Here is a 17,182-nt window from a genome sequence, read left to right as displayed (position 1 = left end):
TGCCCAAATGTATATGGCCACACAGCCGCTAGATGGCGCTCCAGTTTCAATTTACCGCATGTGACTTCAGCTCTACAAACTTTTATGATACTTTTATGACCATTGGAAATGTTCACACTGTAGATCTGTGACTTTATTGCAGTTAGAAGTGGAAACATAGTTGTATGTTTTATATTTTATCTAAGTAGCCTTAGCCACAGGAATCTGTAGAAATAGTCTACATTACATTTAAATTCCCAACACTTGATATCACCTTATTAATATTGCTGGAGAGGCTAACTTTTAATACTTGTTTATATTGCGTTTGTTGCCAAAACCTAGAAAAAAACGGAATAATAATGCTTCAAAATCAATTGGTTTGATATCTTCCAGCCCCATTTAAGAAGATGACCAAAGTATCTCATAAAGAGATACCAAAGCACATGTATTAGTAAAAGGCTGGATAATGATGCTGAGTCTGTGTGAAGAAAAGCATCTGCACAGTGTAACTGAAATTGAAAGTCATAGTGCCAATGATGAGTAGGTTAGAAAATGAGTAGGTGATAATGTGAAGTTTGGGAAAGCAGCAAAGATAATGGATGGATGGATGGATAAGTCAAACCATTTGACAACAGCAGGGAGTTTAATGCAAAGGAAAGGGGTACATCTAAGATGACCTGGAGCCATTTCACATGGCCACATGTTCTTGTTAAAGTGATCATTTGAGCTGGAGCATTCCACAATATATTTCTTTTCCTGGTCTTAGTTTACCCTCCACTTCACCTCTGCTTTCAGTCTTGTGAGGGGGCTTGTAGCCAACAGGTTGGACCTGTTTCTTTCAGCTCTGACCTCTGTCACACTTCCACTCCCCTCTCTCATATGAGGAAAAACAACACTCTTTAACCATTCATGACACCACTTACACACAACCTCTCAGTCTGCAGAAGAAGATGGTTTTAAATGCTGCCTGATGTGATCTAAATGGCAGTTAATGTTCTATCTTGTCCTGTGTGCTCCTCTTGCTTTCACTTTTTTATCTCCTGCAGTTTGTTTTGTTTGTTAGTTAATCTTGTTTGGTTATGGTTGCATGCTTTTTCTTGCAGGATGGTGGTGAAGACCGTAAGAGGAGAAGAATGCATGCTAAAATAAACAGGACAGTGAGATGCTGCAGGTTTGTATGTGCACTAAACAGAAACAAAAACCTTTCATGAGGCTTTTTTCAGGTAGAAACTGGTAAATATGGATTTTTTCCTTTTATCTGTGTTTAGGTTATTACTGTCCTAATTTAAAAAAACCTTACACCGTAGTATCTGTCAAGGTAAGCCTCCCCTGATTCAACATTTTTATCTCATGTTAAAAAATACAAAGTACAACAAAGAGGGGGGCTCCTGCAGGATTTCATGAGTGACACACTCCTCACACCCAAACACTACATCACCCAGGGGAGCTTGGTGGCAGAGCTGCAGCCTCCAGCTCTGATCTGCGTTCTGTTTGGGGCCGTGCAGCTGGAGTCGGGTTATACAGGGATGGTTTGTCAGGTGAGCTCCACACTGGGCCAAGCCTTGCTCTCACAGTGTGCCGCTGCGTGCTGCAGCTGGCCAAAAAAGACAGACTGTGAGCCCTGGCTGTCAACATCTGCTCCAGAGACTCAACCATCTGCCCAGGGGCCCCGGGGGGAGCAGCTCTCCTGTCTCAGACCAGCTGCAGAGCCCCAGACGTGGACCTGAGCAGTCCTGCAGAGGCAGAGAACACGGCCAAGACACAGTCAGAGCCGCTGAGCGCTGGGACTTTTGTCTCACACACTTATACGAGTTCAATCTGCACAGCGCGATCACAGTTAGGTTTAGATTAACAAATTTCTGGATAGTTGTATCAGCTTCACACTGATGCTGAAAAATGTAACTACGCAAGAAAAATAACCATTCTAATAAAACAAATTCAAAGTGGAAATACAGTTTGTTAAGCAAGCTTAGTGGACTGATATTTTAAAACAAAAGGAAAGTCCAGTCATTTTTTTGTTAAGACCTTTTATTTCATCAATTTGAGAGAGACATGTAAAAACAGTGTACAAAGTTTATATTATTTGTTTACTAAAGCTGGTGTCCTCAGTCTCAGGAATATGGGAGGGCAGGTACAAAAAAGTCAAGATAAAAAACGAAAAGTATAAAATGAATTTCCCTATTTTCAGAAGATGACAGCAAAGGGTGAGCGTGCATAGGAAAAAAGTAACAATCAGATTCAAAAACTGAACATCAGGCTTGCAAACGACTGAAGTGGAAACAATATAAAAACCATTACATTCAATAACGTATGATGCACTTTTTGACAAATGATTATCTGTCATCTTACAAAAATACTGAAGTGCTCTCAGAAACTTCTCAGTACACTTTGAAATAAGAGCTTCAGTTTCCGAGTCTAACCTTAGCTGTCTGTAAAAAAAAAGAAAAAAAAAAGGGGGCAATCGTTCAACTAAGCAATTCTTGTTTTATTCGTTTCCACAACATTTGAATTTACACCATAAGAAGACACTAATTTAGTCTTTGACAACCATAAAATACAAATAAGAGTCCAAATACAATCATTTTGGGGCAGCAAAGTGCATATCATTGGCACAGTTAAACATGTTTTAGTCAATGCTGGTCTCAGTATAAATAACTCAAAAAGCTCATGAAGGGACGCGTGTTCCCTGAAGTAACAAATCATAGATGACTCTTTCTGTTCTTCCCCTGAAGCCCAGTCTGTTTGCAAAGTTTTCTTAAAGAAGTGAATTATGTTTAAGTGACCTCACTGAGGCTGCTGTGAATGCACTGGGTGGGAAAAAACACCCAATACTGAACTGTACATGGAGGAAAAACCCGAGAAGAGAAGAGAGAAACCAGGAGGAGTCTGCAGCATCCAGAGAGGAAGGCATCAGGAGATATAAGCACTTACTTCAGGGGGGAGAAGGGGCTGGAGGAGTTTTTTGATTCTCAACAGAAACTGAGGGTCTCTCTGTGACTCTGATGTGCAACAGTAAAGGGGAAATCCATAGCAGGAGAGCTTTTACCTTAATGATTGATCACTCTGCATTCTCTCCTAACATCACACTGTATTGCACAATTGATTCATCAGACTCATCACGGTGTACAATGGAAATACAACAGACCGTTTGGTGTCAGTTTTGCATCAGGGAAGTAGAAAAGTGATAAAAAAAATCCTCTCCAGAAGATTTCAGTCTTGAGGAGAATCAGCCACATAAGTATGCAGAAAGATCGACTTTATTTGATACGGTACATTCACTTTGAAGCCAAAAATGTCTTGAATGGTTTCTGAATTGTTCAGGAGTCTTAAAGAGGAAAACATGGATTCATTACCCACTCCACAAACAACACACTCACTGCTCGCTTGGTGGTTTTGGTCCACAGTCTGTCTGTTTCTGTTTGAAATGATTGATGTTCAGGTTTACTTTTGATCCAAAAATGGCCCTTTTTCCAAATTCACATCAATGGCCTAATTTTTGCATAACAAACTACATTTCCCTGCTTATTATGGTGTAAGGATGCCTGCTCAGTATACAACATAACAACCAGAAAATGCAGAGTAGTGTTAACTCAGCGTGGTCGCTCTTCAAAAGCCTCACAGGCCAACCACGGTTATCTTTGTTTTGTCTTGAATTTCCTCCTTCCTGGAAAAAAAAGAAACACAACTTGCAGACTGGAAATGTTACATCCACCAACAGCATCCGCAGACAATGCAGGGAGGACGGGGGGCTGCAGACCCCCAGTCTTTTGAGAGTGCAGTCGGGTGGGGTGGGGGGGAGATGTTGGGACCAGAGGAATGTATTAGAGACGATTAGGCCGTCCCAGAGGCAGAGTAGGAGAACTGGGGGAAGTGGGGTCTCCGCTCGCTGTCGAAGGACTCCATACTGTCATCTGAGGAGAGGGGGAGACGTAGAGCTTAGTTTACGCCACAGTGATGAGCAGAGATGTTCTTATCCTGATGTAATAATGGGTCAAATAAAAACTGTGCCATTAGACAGAAACATTTCTCTACTGAGGAATCTTCCCTCTTTATCATCCCCTTTAATAAATACCAACCTGTCTTATAGGACTGTGTCAAAACAGTTGCAAACGCCTGTTAAATTCATTCACCTCACTCTGGTATTATCCACTTTACAGTTCTCTAGACCACAGTCTCTGCTGTGTGACACGACAGTTAAGGTTGTACTTGTATTAAATCAAATTAAAACACTTTACAATCTCTGATCCTACAAACTGACAGCTGTTTACTGGCACAGGATGACTGTTTTTACTGACACCAGCTCTCCAGGAGAGGGGACACTCCTCTAAGGAGAGCTGTGGACACCAGCTGAATGTTTCCCCCTGACATTTATGAGCGTCAATAATATATATCTACAAGTCGCAACAGAAAGACAAATACAGGAAAAATAAAACTTAGTTTCTCTTGATTGTCAGCCTACATTATAATTTACATCAGAGAATTTAAGGTAAAAAATTCAGCTTCTCACATTTTCACACTTCTGTGAATGGAAAAAATCTATTTCTATCAAAAGTGGGATTTTACTTTCACCTCATAAAGTCTTTAAGGAGATTTTTATTCTGCAAGTCAATACTGCACTTCACCCCTCCTCCACAGTCAGCAGCTCTCAGTCTGTCACTTGAAAACACAACTCCACAAACCTCCATAAAAAGGAACATTCTGATGATCTGAAGCTGTGTAATACCATCTCTCATGGATTAAATGTACGTGTGCCGATGTGACCGTGTACGGTTTGGTGCTACCTTGTCCGGGTGGCGTAATAGTGATGGTCTGTGCTGTGAACTCCTCGTCAAAATATCGTGTGTCTGTCTCCGAGGTAACTTGGGGCTTAAACGGCGGGACCAGCTGTTGGAGAGGGAGAGGAGACACAAACATATCAGCACATCAGCGCCGTCAATCAGTTTAATAACAGTTGTCTTCTTGCTGACAGGCTGCGTGGTTTCTAGATGGTTGCGCTTCGCATGATGTCACTTTTATCGCTCCTTAGGGGGAAATGATGCTTACCTGGGCCCGGGGACCTCTCAGTGACGTCCATTAGAAAAAAAAAAAAAAAAAAACAGGGGGAAGAAATAAAGCCCCATGGAGGTTTTAGACACTGACCTTCTTCTCGTAGACGTCTTGCCATTCAATTCCTGCGAAGAACTTGTGCTGCATGATTTCCTTTGCATCATCAGGCCCGCCACCTAACCTGGAAGACGAGAACAGGACGAGGAAAGATGGGATCAGTTGCCAACTTTTTTCAGTTGTGTCATCAAAGACACACTCCTCTTCCTCCTTCTCCTCCTCCTCACCTCTGCATCGGGTCTTTCTTGAGGAGGCCAGAGAGCAGGGAGCGCGCCTCGGGGCCAAGCGTCCGGGGAAAGCGGATTTCTTCCATGAGGATGAGCTCGAACAGTTTCTCATGGTCCTGGTTGTAGAACGGAAGTCTGCCGCACATCATTTCGTACATCACCACCCCCAGACCCCACCAGTCCACAGCACGGCCATAATCGTTGTCTTCTAGTACCTAAGGGATGATGGGAGAAAGAAAAATCAGTTCAAGCAGCTGTTGGGATGTTGATGAGCTATTCTTTTATACATGACATCACAAACTTATGGTGCAAAATCCAACTTCATACATTTTTTAACAGATTATTTGTAAAACATGCCAACATACGCTTACACTCTGAGGTTGTTTTGGTGCATCAGACGCTGGTGAATACAGCAGCAGTCGGGCTCCCCATCACCCGACCCCCCAAACCAAAATCACCTGCTCCCCCCCGGGTCTGGGCCTTCTGAGGCCGCCCCAGCCAACACTGACTCACATCTCACATTAAGAGCCAGGATAGAGTTTCCCCTGGAGCCCTGCATATTTAATCAGCACAGTGCCTTCCACATACACAAACACACATCCAGATCAACAAGCAGCAGAGGTGTGGGTCGCCTCCATGAGCAAATGTGAGGCCACAAACAGAGACCTGCATCAAAACAAACCTCTTAATGAAGACAACCAGAGCCACCTCCAGATAAATTCAAAGCCTTATTTTATCCATAGGATGTCTTTTCTCAAACTTCTTAATGAGACTAACTCCAGTGTTGTGCTTACTGAACAGCCGACCTGTTGCATGACTAATGTGCTGCTGAGCAGAGTTGTTCAAGGGTCTCTGGGGACATGTACTGGATTCCTCCTCGCCAGGCGGATGTTGAAGGTGAAATCAAGACAATGAGAACAGTCTGTTCTCTTAAAACCTCAAGCAGCGTGATGCTCCATAATTCAGATCTAAGAATAGAACCTGAGGTAAAAAGACGTGGGCAGATTAATAGAATTAGATATGTACAACAGCACAAAGACGAGAGAGGGTACTGAAAAACAGAGGGACGAACAACCAATGTGTGTGTCTGTGTGCGCGTGCACCCGTATGCAGTCGCGCGTGTCTGTGGGCACAGGGCCTGGCGCTGCGGTGAGCACTGAGGAGGAGGGCAGGAGGGAGTAATGTGAAGCCGGTGTGGGGCTAGGATTACTGGGCCGTCTCTATTTCCAGCGCTGCTGTCGTGTGATTCACACCGTGCGACAGCTGGGCCCGCAGCTGCCCCATATATGTAGAAGAGCACCACAGCTGTGAAGCTGCCAGGAGCGCAGGAGCCAAACTCATCCCTCATATACGTAACCAGGACTGCTTGGGCCCCAGCCCCAAACTAATACTGTTACACTGCCCCAAAGGAGCAGAGGCAGGGGGGGGCAGATGAAAGCACAAACACTTGCTGCTGCTGCTGCTCTGGAGTTTCCACTCTCTTTTCTGCACTTTTGGTGCCCTGAAAGTTCAGCTCTAACAGATCTAAATCTTCCAAGCTCATAAATCCTAATCAGCTTTTGTAGTCCTTCCCTAACTCCTCTAACTCTCTTTAGCCAATAATGATTTTCTTCTTGTAAAGACTTAATAAAAGTGACAAAGGGAATTTGTCTGTTTTCCCCTGAGACAAACTCTGCTCAGGATTTTGAACCTCTCCCCTCTTTCGCTCTCCTGCTCTGGGTGGAATATTCCCAGACGTTACAGCATTCCTGTGCAGCACACACAACAAGGTCATTGTTTACTGCAGAACAACCTGTAACACTGCCTGGCTCGCACTCCATAGAGACGCTCGCCAGCGACCCTGTAGCCATAGCAACACCCCCTGATGTCTCCCTGCTCTTCACTGCAGAGGCTGACTGGGTTCAGAGCGGAGAAGCAAAGTAAGTGGACAGAGCTAAGGATGGACAGGTGGTGCAGTCAGAGGAATGTTTTTGAAATGGTGTGTGGAGGTACAGGAAATAGAAATATTCTCGTGTTTGTCCAGGTGTGAGGGACAATACCCTGACTGAGTTGAGAAAGTTCAGTCTGGACACAAAAAAAGGGATACAGTGTGCTCCTGTGAGACTCAGCTGGAAAGCAGCTCACAACAGCTCTGATCAGGTCTTGAGGGGCATCCAAAGCAGCTCTGGTGCTGAGGTTCCCCTTGTGCCACACAACAGTTGCAGCCAATGTGGTCTCTCCATTTTTTTTTCCCAGAGGCGGAAGCTCACGTTTCCTGAAGCGCTGCCAGCCAATCATCCCCTCCTCCTCCTCCTCCTCCTGCCCTAACCAGAAAATTCCAAATGGAGGCTAAAAACAACGATACAGCAACTGTGTCAACACGGACACCCTTCTTCGGGAAAACATTTTTATGGCAACAGGCGAGGGGCGAGCGCAAACACTCGTGTGCTTACTCACACACACACAGCGCCTTCACTCACAATGACATATCAGGTTACACAGCCCACTCAAACACTTGTCATACCTGCACGCAACAGGGAGTAGCCACACCTCTCTCCACACGGCAAACATGGGAGCAGGCCGCCCTGCCCTGGGCACACAGCACGCTCATTAACTCTCAGACTTCAGCTGGAGATTAGAGAGGCATCCAGGACAGCTGCCTCCTCCTCTACAGGCTCCTCATCAACCGATGTCCAACATCACACGCTGGAATCTGCTCATATCCTGCACGCTGAACTATCAATCATTCATCTTACATCTCAACGCTGAACTGATCCCTCTTTGTTTTTGTTGCTTCACACATCGTACATGACAGTGACACAGTTTAAAGGCAGAGTAAAGTTAGGGTCTCATGCAGAGCGGGTACCTCAGGTGCTAGGTACTCCGGTGTCCCGCAGAAGGTTTTCATGGTGGCGCCGTCTTTGATCCCCTCTTTACACAGGCCAAAGTCTGTGATTTTTATGTGTCCGTCTTTGTCCAGCATGAGGTTTTCCAGCTGGTGGGGCAACAGAGATGAAATATGTTAGTATCATCACACCATGACTCACTGATAAGAGAAGTTTATTACTCTCAGAGGTGATAGGAGCATACCTGCAGAGCACAGGTATCAGTGACATGGGTTTATCTCAGAATGAAGCATGAGGGGAAGGTTTGTGAAATATGGAGTGTGTGACAAAATGACACGATAAATGAAGCACCAGAAGTGTAAATTATGACTTTTGTTGTTCTGTTTTGATGGCTGTGATTAGTAAATCCTCTTCTTGCATCTGTAAGTTAATTAATTGGTACATTCATACAGTATAGTGATAACTTTAGTAATGATTTGACCCTGTATGATGGAAATTTGATCAATCGTGATGTAACTCAGGGGCCCTTTACACAACAACAGTTTTGGGGTGAAACGCAAAAGTTTTGTTGTGTTTCAGCCTCGCGTTTACACGGAAACACTGTTTCAGGCGACCTAAAACACAAACTTTTGAAGGTAGTTCACATTTACCAATCAGATAATGATATATCAAATCAGAACAAGAAGAAAAGCTAAAATCGAGCAGATTTTGAATATTTTCCTGCTGCAATGGCTGTCTTTTGTCAGCATTGCAAGCGGCCAGGAGGCGAAAACTCGAAAAGTCCGCTTTTGGAGGTTAGAAATTATGTTAAAGTCAAATATCCTGCACTTAAATCACGTTCGGTTACAGCATCATCTGTATGCTATTTTGCATCTAGTGGAATTGTGCGCCCACCTTCCAAAGCTAATGCGGTTTTCCTTCAAAACGTTTCGGCTACATATGGCTCTGACTGATGGAGTGTTGGTGGTCCAACTTCAAGGAAGCCATGTAGTATCCTATTAACTGAAGATTTATGCATAATTATCTAGTTATGCAATTTGGGTAAGTAGTTATGGTGGTGATAATCGTGATGATGAAGTGTACATATTTATAATAAAACTAGGCCTGTTATTTGAACACTTTTAATGAGATGAAATGCAGCTCAAAGTGTTTCAGAGTTAAACAGAAAAAAGAAAAGATTAAGCAGATTTTTTTTTATGAAAAGTAAAAGTATCACACTAAAAAAGCGTCAAAGATCAATAGCATTTAAAATTTCACTTAAAGTACTATAGAATTACTACATGTTAAATTTCAATTCATTAACTAAACACTTTCAACACAGCGCGGTGGGAGTGGCGATGTAACTGCAGTGAAAATTTAAAAACCATTCGAGCATTCGAGGTAGAAGTGTGTGAAAGTGAGAGACTTTGCAGGAACCAATCACATGGGTTTGGGGGCGTGGATTTCCCGATTTCATCTTAGGGAAAAAGATCTCGCTTCCCGAAAACACCAGATGATCGGCTTAACTCTACTTCGGTTGAAATCTCCCAAAAGCGACTTCTTTACAAGACAGTTATAGCGCTGACTACAGGCCTGGTATGCTTACTACAGTGTTTTTGCGCCCTTGGCATTTCTGTGTAAATGCAGATTTTTCCACTGCGTTTTCAGATTAAACATCGTGTTAACGGGGCCTCAATGTGTGATGCTAAATGATGGCTTCCCTGCAGTGAATCACACAAGCAACCAGGGATGGGTACCTTTCACATTTGAAACGATACAATACAGATGCCCAGTACCTGGCAATTGGTATTGGTACTCAAGGGTACCAATTTTGGTACTTTTTGTGTTTAAGTGGTAAAAAATATGGATTTGTCTATTGATAAATTATATATTTTTTTCAATGTAACAAATTTATTCTTCAATATAAAACCTTATTATGATGTGTTCATGCCCAGTATGGAAAATCTCCTACTCTTCCATTCCCTCACTGTCACAAGGAAGCATTTAAGTACCTAAACATGGTACCTCCTGGTTTTATGTCAATCGGTACCCGGTACTTTTGACATAATTTGGTCGGTACCTATAAAAGAACCTAATTCAGTACCCATCCCTACAAGCAAAACTGGTAACAACTTTAATCCTCTGAATAATAATTTTATTGTGTATTTAGTGGCCAGACACTAGACTAACAATAAACAGATTGTTTCTAGCAGTTTTTGCATTCTTAAAACAAGAAAAAACACCAAGCTAATTATCTTTTTTACTTTTCTGAAAGTGAAAACGTTATGGGAACTTAATTCGTAATTTCACAAACAAGTGAAGTGCTCTAATAGTCTGAAGGATGTGCATCATGCGGAGTCATGACTTAAGATTGCACAGCCTTTTAATATCAGCATGTCCTCCCCCTCTGTCTCACCCTCAGTTAAAGTCACCTGGCAGCTGTAGCTCACACGTGGCCAGAAGCGCCCGGCCAGAGTCAGCACATCCTCCAATCCTGCTACCCTGGCATTTTCAGGAGAACCCTAGCAGGCTGGGAGCCTGCCTCATAAACCCAAGGGAGAGAGGGTGGGAAGAAGGGAGGGAGGGAGAGTGCTGTGCTGACCTGACTGTTTTTTTTTTCAGCTGGAAGTAGTAGGGCTACAGATGCCCACTGCAACACTGATAACCCCCCACAGCCCCCATAAGCCCAGAAAATGTCCTATCAGTCTGCAGCATCTGTCCCTGGTCCTATCTTTAGAGCATTAGAGTTGTGTTCAGATTCTTGGAAGAAGCAGAGGCTAAAACCAACTTCATTAGCTTAGGAGGGGAATGACTGGGACAACTAGAAGTGCTGTACCAACAGCACCCAAATTAAGTCAAAGTTGCACAAAAATCTCCCTCTCACAACACATGCTATAACAGGAGGCAGTGGCAATCTGTTCAAAGAGCACTGCTGGTTATTTCTGTCTAGCTGCAGTAAGCGAATGGGCCGAGCCTTCCTCCAGCTGCAGTGAGGTCTGGAGTCTGATCCGGGGGAGGCAGATCAATAAGACCTGGCCACTAACACTGCTCTGGATGGAAGCAAAGCCTATTTATATCCTGCCAGGGGAGAAATGAAGTGAAGGAAGGGGAGAGGAGAAAGACAGAAGAAAGCAGCTGACAGCGAGGATGAGAGGGAGTCAGGATCTTCATACTCTTCTACCTTTAGATCTCGATAGACCACATTTCTTTCAGCATGCAGGTAGTCCAGCGCTGACACAATCTCTGCACCGTAGAACCGTGCCCTCTCCTCTGAGAACACACGGTCCCTTGATAGATGGAAGAAAAGCTGGGGCAGAAACAGACAGAGAAAGTTCACGTCAAGGCAAAAGAGCTGAACTATTAAGGAGCCAAAAGGTGCAGAGTGATGATCAAAATGGTTTACCTCGCCACCGTTTGCGTACTCCATGACGAAGCACAAGCGGTCATGTGTCTGGAAGGAGTATTTCAGGCCCTGCAGAAAGAACCATAGGCCTTAAAGCAGAACTTGGTGATGTTTTCAGCTAATTCAAGAGGAAGCTGACATTTATTAACAGATAGTATCATGAAGTATCACATGCATGGAGGATCTTTGAGTTACATTTATAAACATTTGGAAAGTTCAAAACTCAATAGCCACTGATATGTATATTTTCTTGTGAGGAAGAGGAAGAGCAGATTCTTTTGTTTTTTTTTCTGAGGTTGGATGCTGAAAGTTGGTGCATAAATTTCCACACTGGCCACTGCCATTTAATGTTTGTCTGCACTCACATTTAAAAATTAAGTTGTATGAATAAGAATTGTCTTCATAAATAAATACAAACTCTTATTCTGCTATTAAAAACATCCATTTCAAAAGCAAAATCAAGAATTAATCTGAATATAACCTTTGAACAACACATTTTTGATTACAACATCTAACAAGTGGGAAAAATATAACAGACAATGAAGAGAAACAGGGCCCTGGTCCAGCTTCCCAATTAAATCGTAAGTCCTGAGTACTGACACTACAGTCCTTGAGCTAGCTCTGTCAATAAAGGCATAAAGCCCAAAAATAAACGGAACAGAAATAAACCTAAAGACAGAAAAGAAATTGGAGTGGATTGAAAAGAAACCACAGAAACACTCTTATTGTTAAAGATCAAACCAGTTTTAGACAAAAATGGCTAAATACACTTATTGCACCCCTAGCTTTTTGTTATCGTGAGCTCATAATGTAACATAACCTGGCTGTCAGATTCGTCACTTGTAACTTTTGTCTTAACAAAATGAAAGAACATCTTTAATCCAGTATTTTCGGGCTTTTTGACCACTGTTGTACAGCTTAAATGAGCCACATTCATTTCTGTCAGTATGTCACATTATGTGCTGACTCCACCCAGCACTTACACCTAACATTGTGGGGGGCTTTTCACAACAAACCTCATTCACTTCCGAAAAAAAAAGGTTAACTTAAAAAAAAAAAAAAGAAAAAGAATAAATCCAGTGTTGCTCAGAAAAGGCTGAACTGGACCACAGCCTTTGTAAGAACAGCTCTTCAAAACATTCCTGCTAAAACTGCCTCTTTTTTCCTGAATGGTTGCTGCAGGGCTGGACTGAAGAGGCTCCCAAGGATCTGTGTGAGTTAAAATAAGGTTTGGTTTAGGTGTATGAAGGGGCTCCTTACTGTCAAGAACGGATGCTTTGAGTTCTGAAGGACTCTGTTCTCTGTGAGTGTGTGCGCCACTTCATCCTGAAAAAAAAAACAGAAAAAAAGCCATAAAAAGGGTATTTGTGTAACTCTCACAATGGCTAACCGTTTAGGTATCAGTCATTACTCTGCTGCCCTGCACTCCCCTCTGAGTATTTTTCTCCACTTTTCCTCCGCCACTGGTATCCACTCACTTTTGCTACGATCACCTCCTTCTTCAGGATCTTCATGGCGTAGTAGCGTCCTGTGGCCTTCTCTTTTACCAGAATGACTTTGCCAAAAGTGCCTTTACCCAGGAGTTTGAGGTATTCAAAGTCGTGCATAGTCTGAAAAGCCAGAGGAGAGAAAGTGGCATTTGGTTACACACAGGAGCATTAGCAAACTTGTGCTCTAACTAGCCAGGACACACAACCCCACTGACAACAACACAGAAGCATTTAAGGCACTATTTCACCCACCATGCAATTTCCACTGCGCTAATGCTTTAGCCTATATGTGGTTGTGTCTCAGTTAACCTCTGACCCCAGCGCTAAAGAGAATGTTGAAAATGGTTGTGTGAGGGACATCCAATCCGGTGGCCTTGGACCTTTATGCCATGAAAAACGTGGGGGTTGTGAAACCTGATGGACATGCTATATGGTGCTAAGCCACACAAGGCTGATGTAAGGAAAGCAGAGAGCGGAGAGGAAGAGAAGGAAGGGTGACACAGTTCAGGAAATAGTCAGGATCAACTTGGGAGACCAGGACACACTCAGGGTGAGGAGGACTACAGCTGGTGGAGTGACAGGTTGTCACAGAGAGAGCAGGAAAAAGGAGGGACACAGTCAGGTGTAAATTGCCCGTACCACTTTGTGTCTGATTTTGGTCAGGTAGACCTCCATGTCCATGGGGTCCGGAGAGGAGTCCATCATCTCCTCCTCCTGTTTCTGCAGGCCCTCAGCCACTGCCTGGATGGCTTTAGTCCATTCTTCCCTGAGGGAGGCACAGGCAGGCAGCACAGAGATTACATCAGTCCATTTACCATCATATAAGCCCAGCAGCCCAATCATGTAATTGTCTTCTTATCAACAGGAAGCCAATTTCAAGTGTGAGTTCTGCCAATAGCCAGTGGACCTTGCACGGGTGCATAACAATGATTGAATGTGTGTGTGTTGTTGTGTTTCCCTCTACATGTTACGGAAGCAGAGTTTTAAACTGTTAAAGTTTTTCAGTGCACGTAAATGATTTGTGTTTTACTGCTCTGTGAGTCGTGAGGTGTGTGCGTGCTGCTCGCTTGCCTCTCCTCGGGGGTCTCCACGTGGAAGGTGCGCTCGATGACAGTGGTCCACTGCAGGCAGCGGATGATAAATGTGTTGGGCTTGGGCCGTTCCGTCTTCATCAGCTGGCACTCTGACCACAGCCAGGGAGGGAGGGAAGGGAGACGGCGAGCCGACGTGTTGGAGAGCAGAGGGGAGAGACAGACCCACAGTTATAGCCATTTATCTTTATCGCCACCCTAAGAGACACTGTCGGCCAATTTGGAAAAGAACAGGTGCACTCTGGTGGAGGAAAACAACCCGGATCCTTAACTTGTCATCCCTTTTAATAAGCCAAAACTAGCTGCTAAAAGTTTTGATAATGACATACAAACTGTGCAGCACAGAGCCAAGGAAAAATGAACATGATGAATAAAAACATAATTTTTACAGACTGGGCTGTAAATACTTTAAATATTAAAGTACCTGCCAGTTGTTTACCATTACTTGACTAAGATTTGAATTTGAAGATTTTATGTTTATAAAGTCAAACAAAAAAATATTAAATGTTTAAAGACAGTCTGTAAGAATTCAAAGGGCGTCAAAAAACAAGAGTCAATATTTGCAGAGACTCGATTTTAGAACTAGCAGATTAAACTTATTCTCATCAAGGATAACTTAAAAACCAAAAGTCCTTTTCTTTTGTTTCCCTCAGTTATCGCACTTTTCTAGTGAAATAATTGTCTCGTAAGCAGTTTGCAAAACAATTATTCACGACAGTCTAATAACTGAATTTAGAAAGCAGAGATTTCCATCTGCACCTCCTTCACATTAACATCTGTTCCCAAATGAAACATGTCAGCAAATATGTCACAATGTGACACAAAATAGCCTCTTTCTGATGGATGGAGGACAGGGGAGTGGACCACCACTGAGATCCAACATGGCTCCATCAGAATGAATGTGTAATCCAGCTGCAGCAGCCCCGTCAGCAGCCACGCTCCATGTGTCCTCTGCGGTGGGGTCGCCGTGGTGACAAAAAGTGGAGCCTCCGCTGATGGAGGCAGAGCCTCAGAGCTGAGCCCAGATAAATACTTGAAATCAGGCGGCTAATAGCCACGATAACTCAAGAGTGTCGGAGAGGAAACATTTTGTTAAACAAACAGTATGCTGTCTAATTGCTGTGTTCAGTCATCTGCACAGCTTATCACAGCAACTTTCTCTGATGTGAAGATAGAGTGGGTTGAGCTGCTCTGGGCATTTTTTCTTTTCTGTGTCGTTGTTGTTATTATTTTTCATCACAGAATAAAAACAGAGTTTGGGGAAGACACACAGAGAGGAGCAATGACATCTGATGTATTAATGTTAGGAGGCAGACATCTTGCGTGCACATTCTGTGGCTGAGCTTGTTTTGCCTTGGAGCGACGCCTCCATTCAAAGAAGCTTGCTGTGGAGATGACACTACAGCCAATTTACTAATGGTTCCATTCATAATCATTTAAAGTGGCACACAATGATGAATAGTATTGGTCATATTATTCCAGATGACTTTCACTTTCACACTTTAACCTCTCGACCATGAATGTTCATCTTTTTTTGCCTGTGAGCTTTAAATTTTTCCTGGTATTAAATGTTTTTTCAAATCACCCCCAAAGATAAACAAGTAGGAGAAGATTGTAACAAGAAAAAAGAAAGCAGTAAACAAAGAAAAGTTTCAAACAAGCTGCCAAGAAACAAGAGAGAAAAATGCAGTGGTTTCTCTGAGGCAGATACTCACGTGCGACAGAGAAGTTATTTAAGGGGGTTTCCAGCTGGTCGACATCTTGCGGTCGCTCTTTGTAGCCGATGAATGTACCATCACTCTTCAGGAGAAAATACCTCGGCCTCCAGGTCTTGATGTATTCTCCTGATATGAGAAAGATGAAAAAAAGAGAAAAAAAATGGTGAGTTATCAGAGACAGAATGAAAACACTTCCTCACTAATAAAGAGAGTTGTGCTCCCTGCTAAACGTTAGAGGAAGAGTGTGCTTCTACATTCTTTAAGTGCTGACAGCTGCACAAGCATTTTGTATACATTAGGGTTTCATGATTAATGACAGAAGTGTTGTCCTTTCTCTTTCTGTTATAATTCCCAGAGGAACAACCCATTTCCTGCAATCTAATTACCATGCTGTTCACTGGTGCGCCCTGAAATGACCATCTTGTCACCGTCTTTTCTTTAGTGTAGGTCAGCTGCAGGACAAATGGTGGTTTTAGAAGGAGTCAGGGCCCTTGGCCCTGCCCCGTCTGTCCCCTCTGCAGCACTCACTTTCAATGTGGACTCACAGGGAACATCCGAACTGTCCTTAAAGTTTTTCTAAGCCCTGATTGTTTCCTCAAACTGGTGTTTGATCGAGCAAAATCTCCAGCTTTAAAGTTAAAGAGGGGCACTATGCTGGATTTTAGGCTCTAAAAATTCACTTCAGGCAGGTGTCCACTCCACTGCTCCTCCACTGTTACCATGAATCATAATTCTTTAACTCTATTCAAAGTGAAAAGTTAAAAAATATTAGGGATAGACTGATTGTCAAACGGGACGATTATCGGGGCCAATATTTGGCATTTTGAGGTACATCGGCATTGGCCTTTTTTTTATCCGACGGCCGATGTGTTGTTGCAGCTCTGATGCAGCCGCTCCGCTGTCTGCAGTCACTACTCAGTCCCAAGCTCTGTCCCACCCACAGTACCATCTGATTGGTTACAAGCAGAGCCATGGCTTTGGTAACAGCCAATCAGCAGTGCAGTTATTACAGTTATTGCAGTTTCATTGAAATTTTGGAAAACTTTATTTACTGTAGAAAACTTTAAGCTATTTATTTTTTTATGTTTTCATTTAACTTTTTGAAACATGCTGCTAAGCCTGGGAGCTGTTTAATACACTCATGCTTAAAGGTATTTGAATGAAGTTAGGCTTTGGAGTTTGTATTGTTCAAAATTTTGACACCAATATTTGCACTCTGACTGCAAATTAATATCACCTTCAAATATCGGTTATCGACCTCCTTGGCTACAAATAGTCAGTATCAGTAGCAGCCTGGAAAAACCCATATTGGTCTATCTCTAAAAAATATGGCTGTATGTTATGGACTCCAAATCTGACCCATCAGC

The 17,182-nt window shown here is 43.1% G+C and overlaps 1 protein-coding gene across 4 annotated transcripts in view; it reads right to left on the bottom strand.

Moving 5' to 3' along the window:
* Positions 1-2,013: 2,013 nt before the first annotated feature.
* The window catches only part of akt1 (v-akt murine thymoma viral oncogene homolog 1), a 37,393-nt gene continuing 22,224 nt past the window's right edge, over positions 2,014-17,182 (bottom strand). For 3 of the 4 annotated variants that reach the window (XM_074691720.1, XM_074691721.1, XM_074691722.1), the window contains exons 3-14: positions 15,813-15,941; positions 14,078-14,189; positions 13,646-13,772; positions 12,995-13,126; positions 12,777-12,842; positions 11,517-11,585; positions 11,295-11,420; positions 8,155-8,283; positions 5,310-5,524; positions 5,119-5,206; positions 4,761-4,863; positions 2,014-3,890 (exon numbers count right to left, since the gene is read on the bottom strand). In XM_074691720.1, coding sequence (XP_074547821.1) covers positions 3,811-3,890; positions 4,761-4,863; positions 5,119-5,206; positions 5,310-5,524; positions 8,155-8,283; positions 11,295-11,420; positions 11,517-11,585; positions 12,777-12,842; positions 12,995-13,126; positions 13,646-13,772; positions 14,078-14,189; positions 15,813-15,941 — 1,376 coding nt within the window. In that variant the 3' untranslated portion in view covers positions 2,014-3,810. The remainder of the gene's footprint in view (positions 3,891-4,760; positions 4,864-5,118; positions 5,207-5,309; positions 5,525-8,154; positions 8,284-11,294; positions 11,421-11,516; positions 11,586-12,776; positions 12,843-12,994; positions 13,127-13,645; positions 13,773-14,077; positions 14,190-15,812; positions 15,942-17,182) is intronic. The other variant, XM_074691719.1, reaches the window with a different exon arrangement.

This window comes from Halichoeres trimaculatus, unplaced genomic scaffold (assembly GCF_033239565.1).
Source record: "Halichoeres trimaculatus isolate MK-OKI-2021-1 unplaced genomic scaffold, fHalTri1.1 fHalTri1_scaffold_17, whole genome shotgun sequence".
In the NCBI taxonomy this organism is placed as follows: domain Eukaryota; kingdom Metazoa; phylum Chordata; class Actinopteri; order Labriformes; family Labridae; genus Halichoeres; species Halichoeres trimaculatus.
Note: the sequence above shows the minus strand (reverse complement) of the source record. Positions and strands in the feature narration are given on the sequence as shown.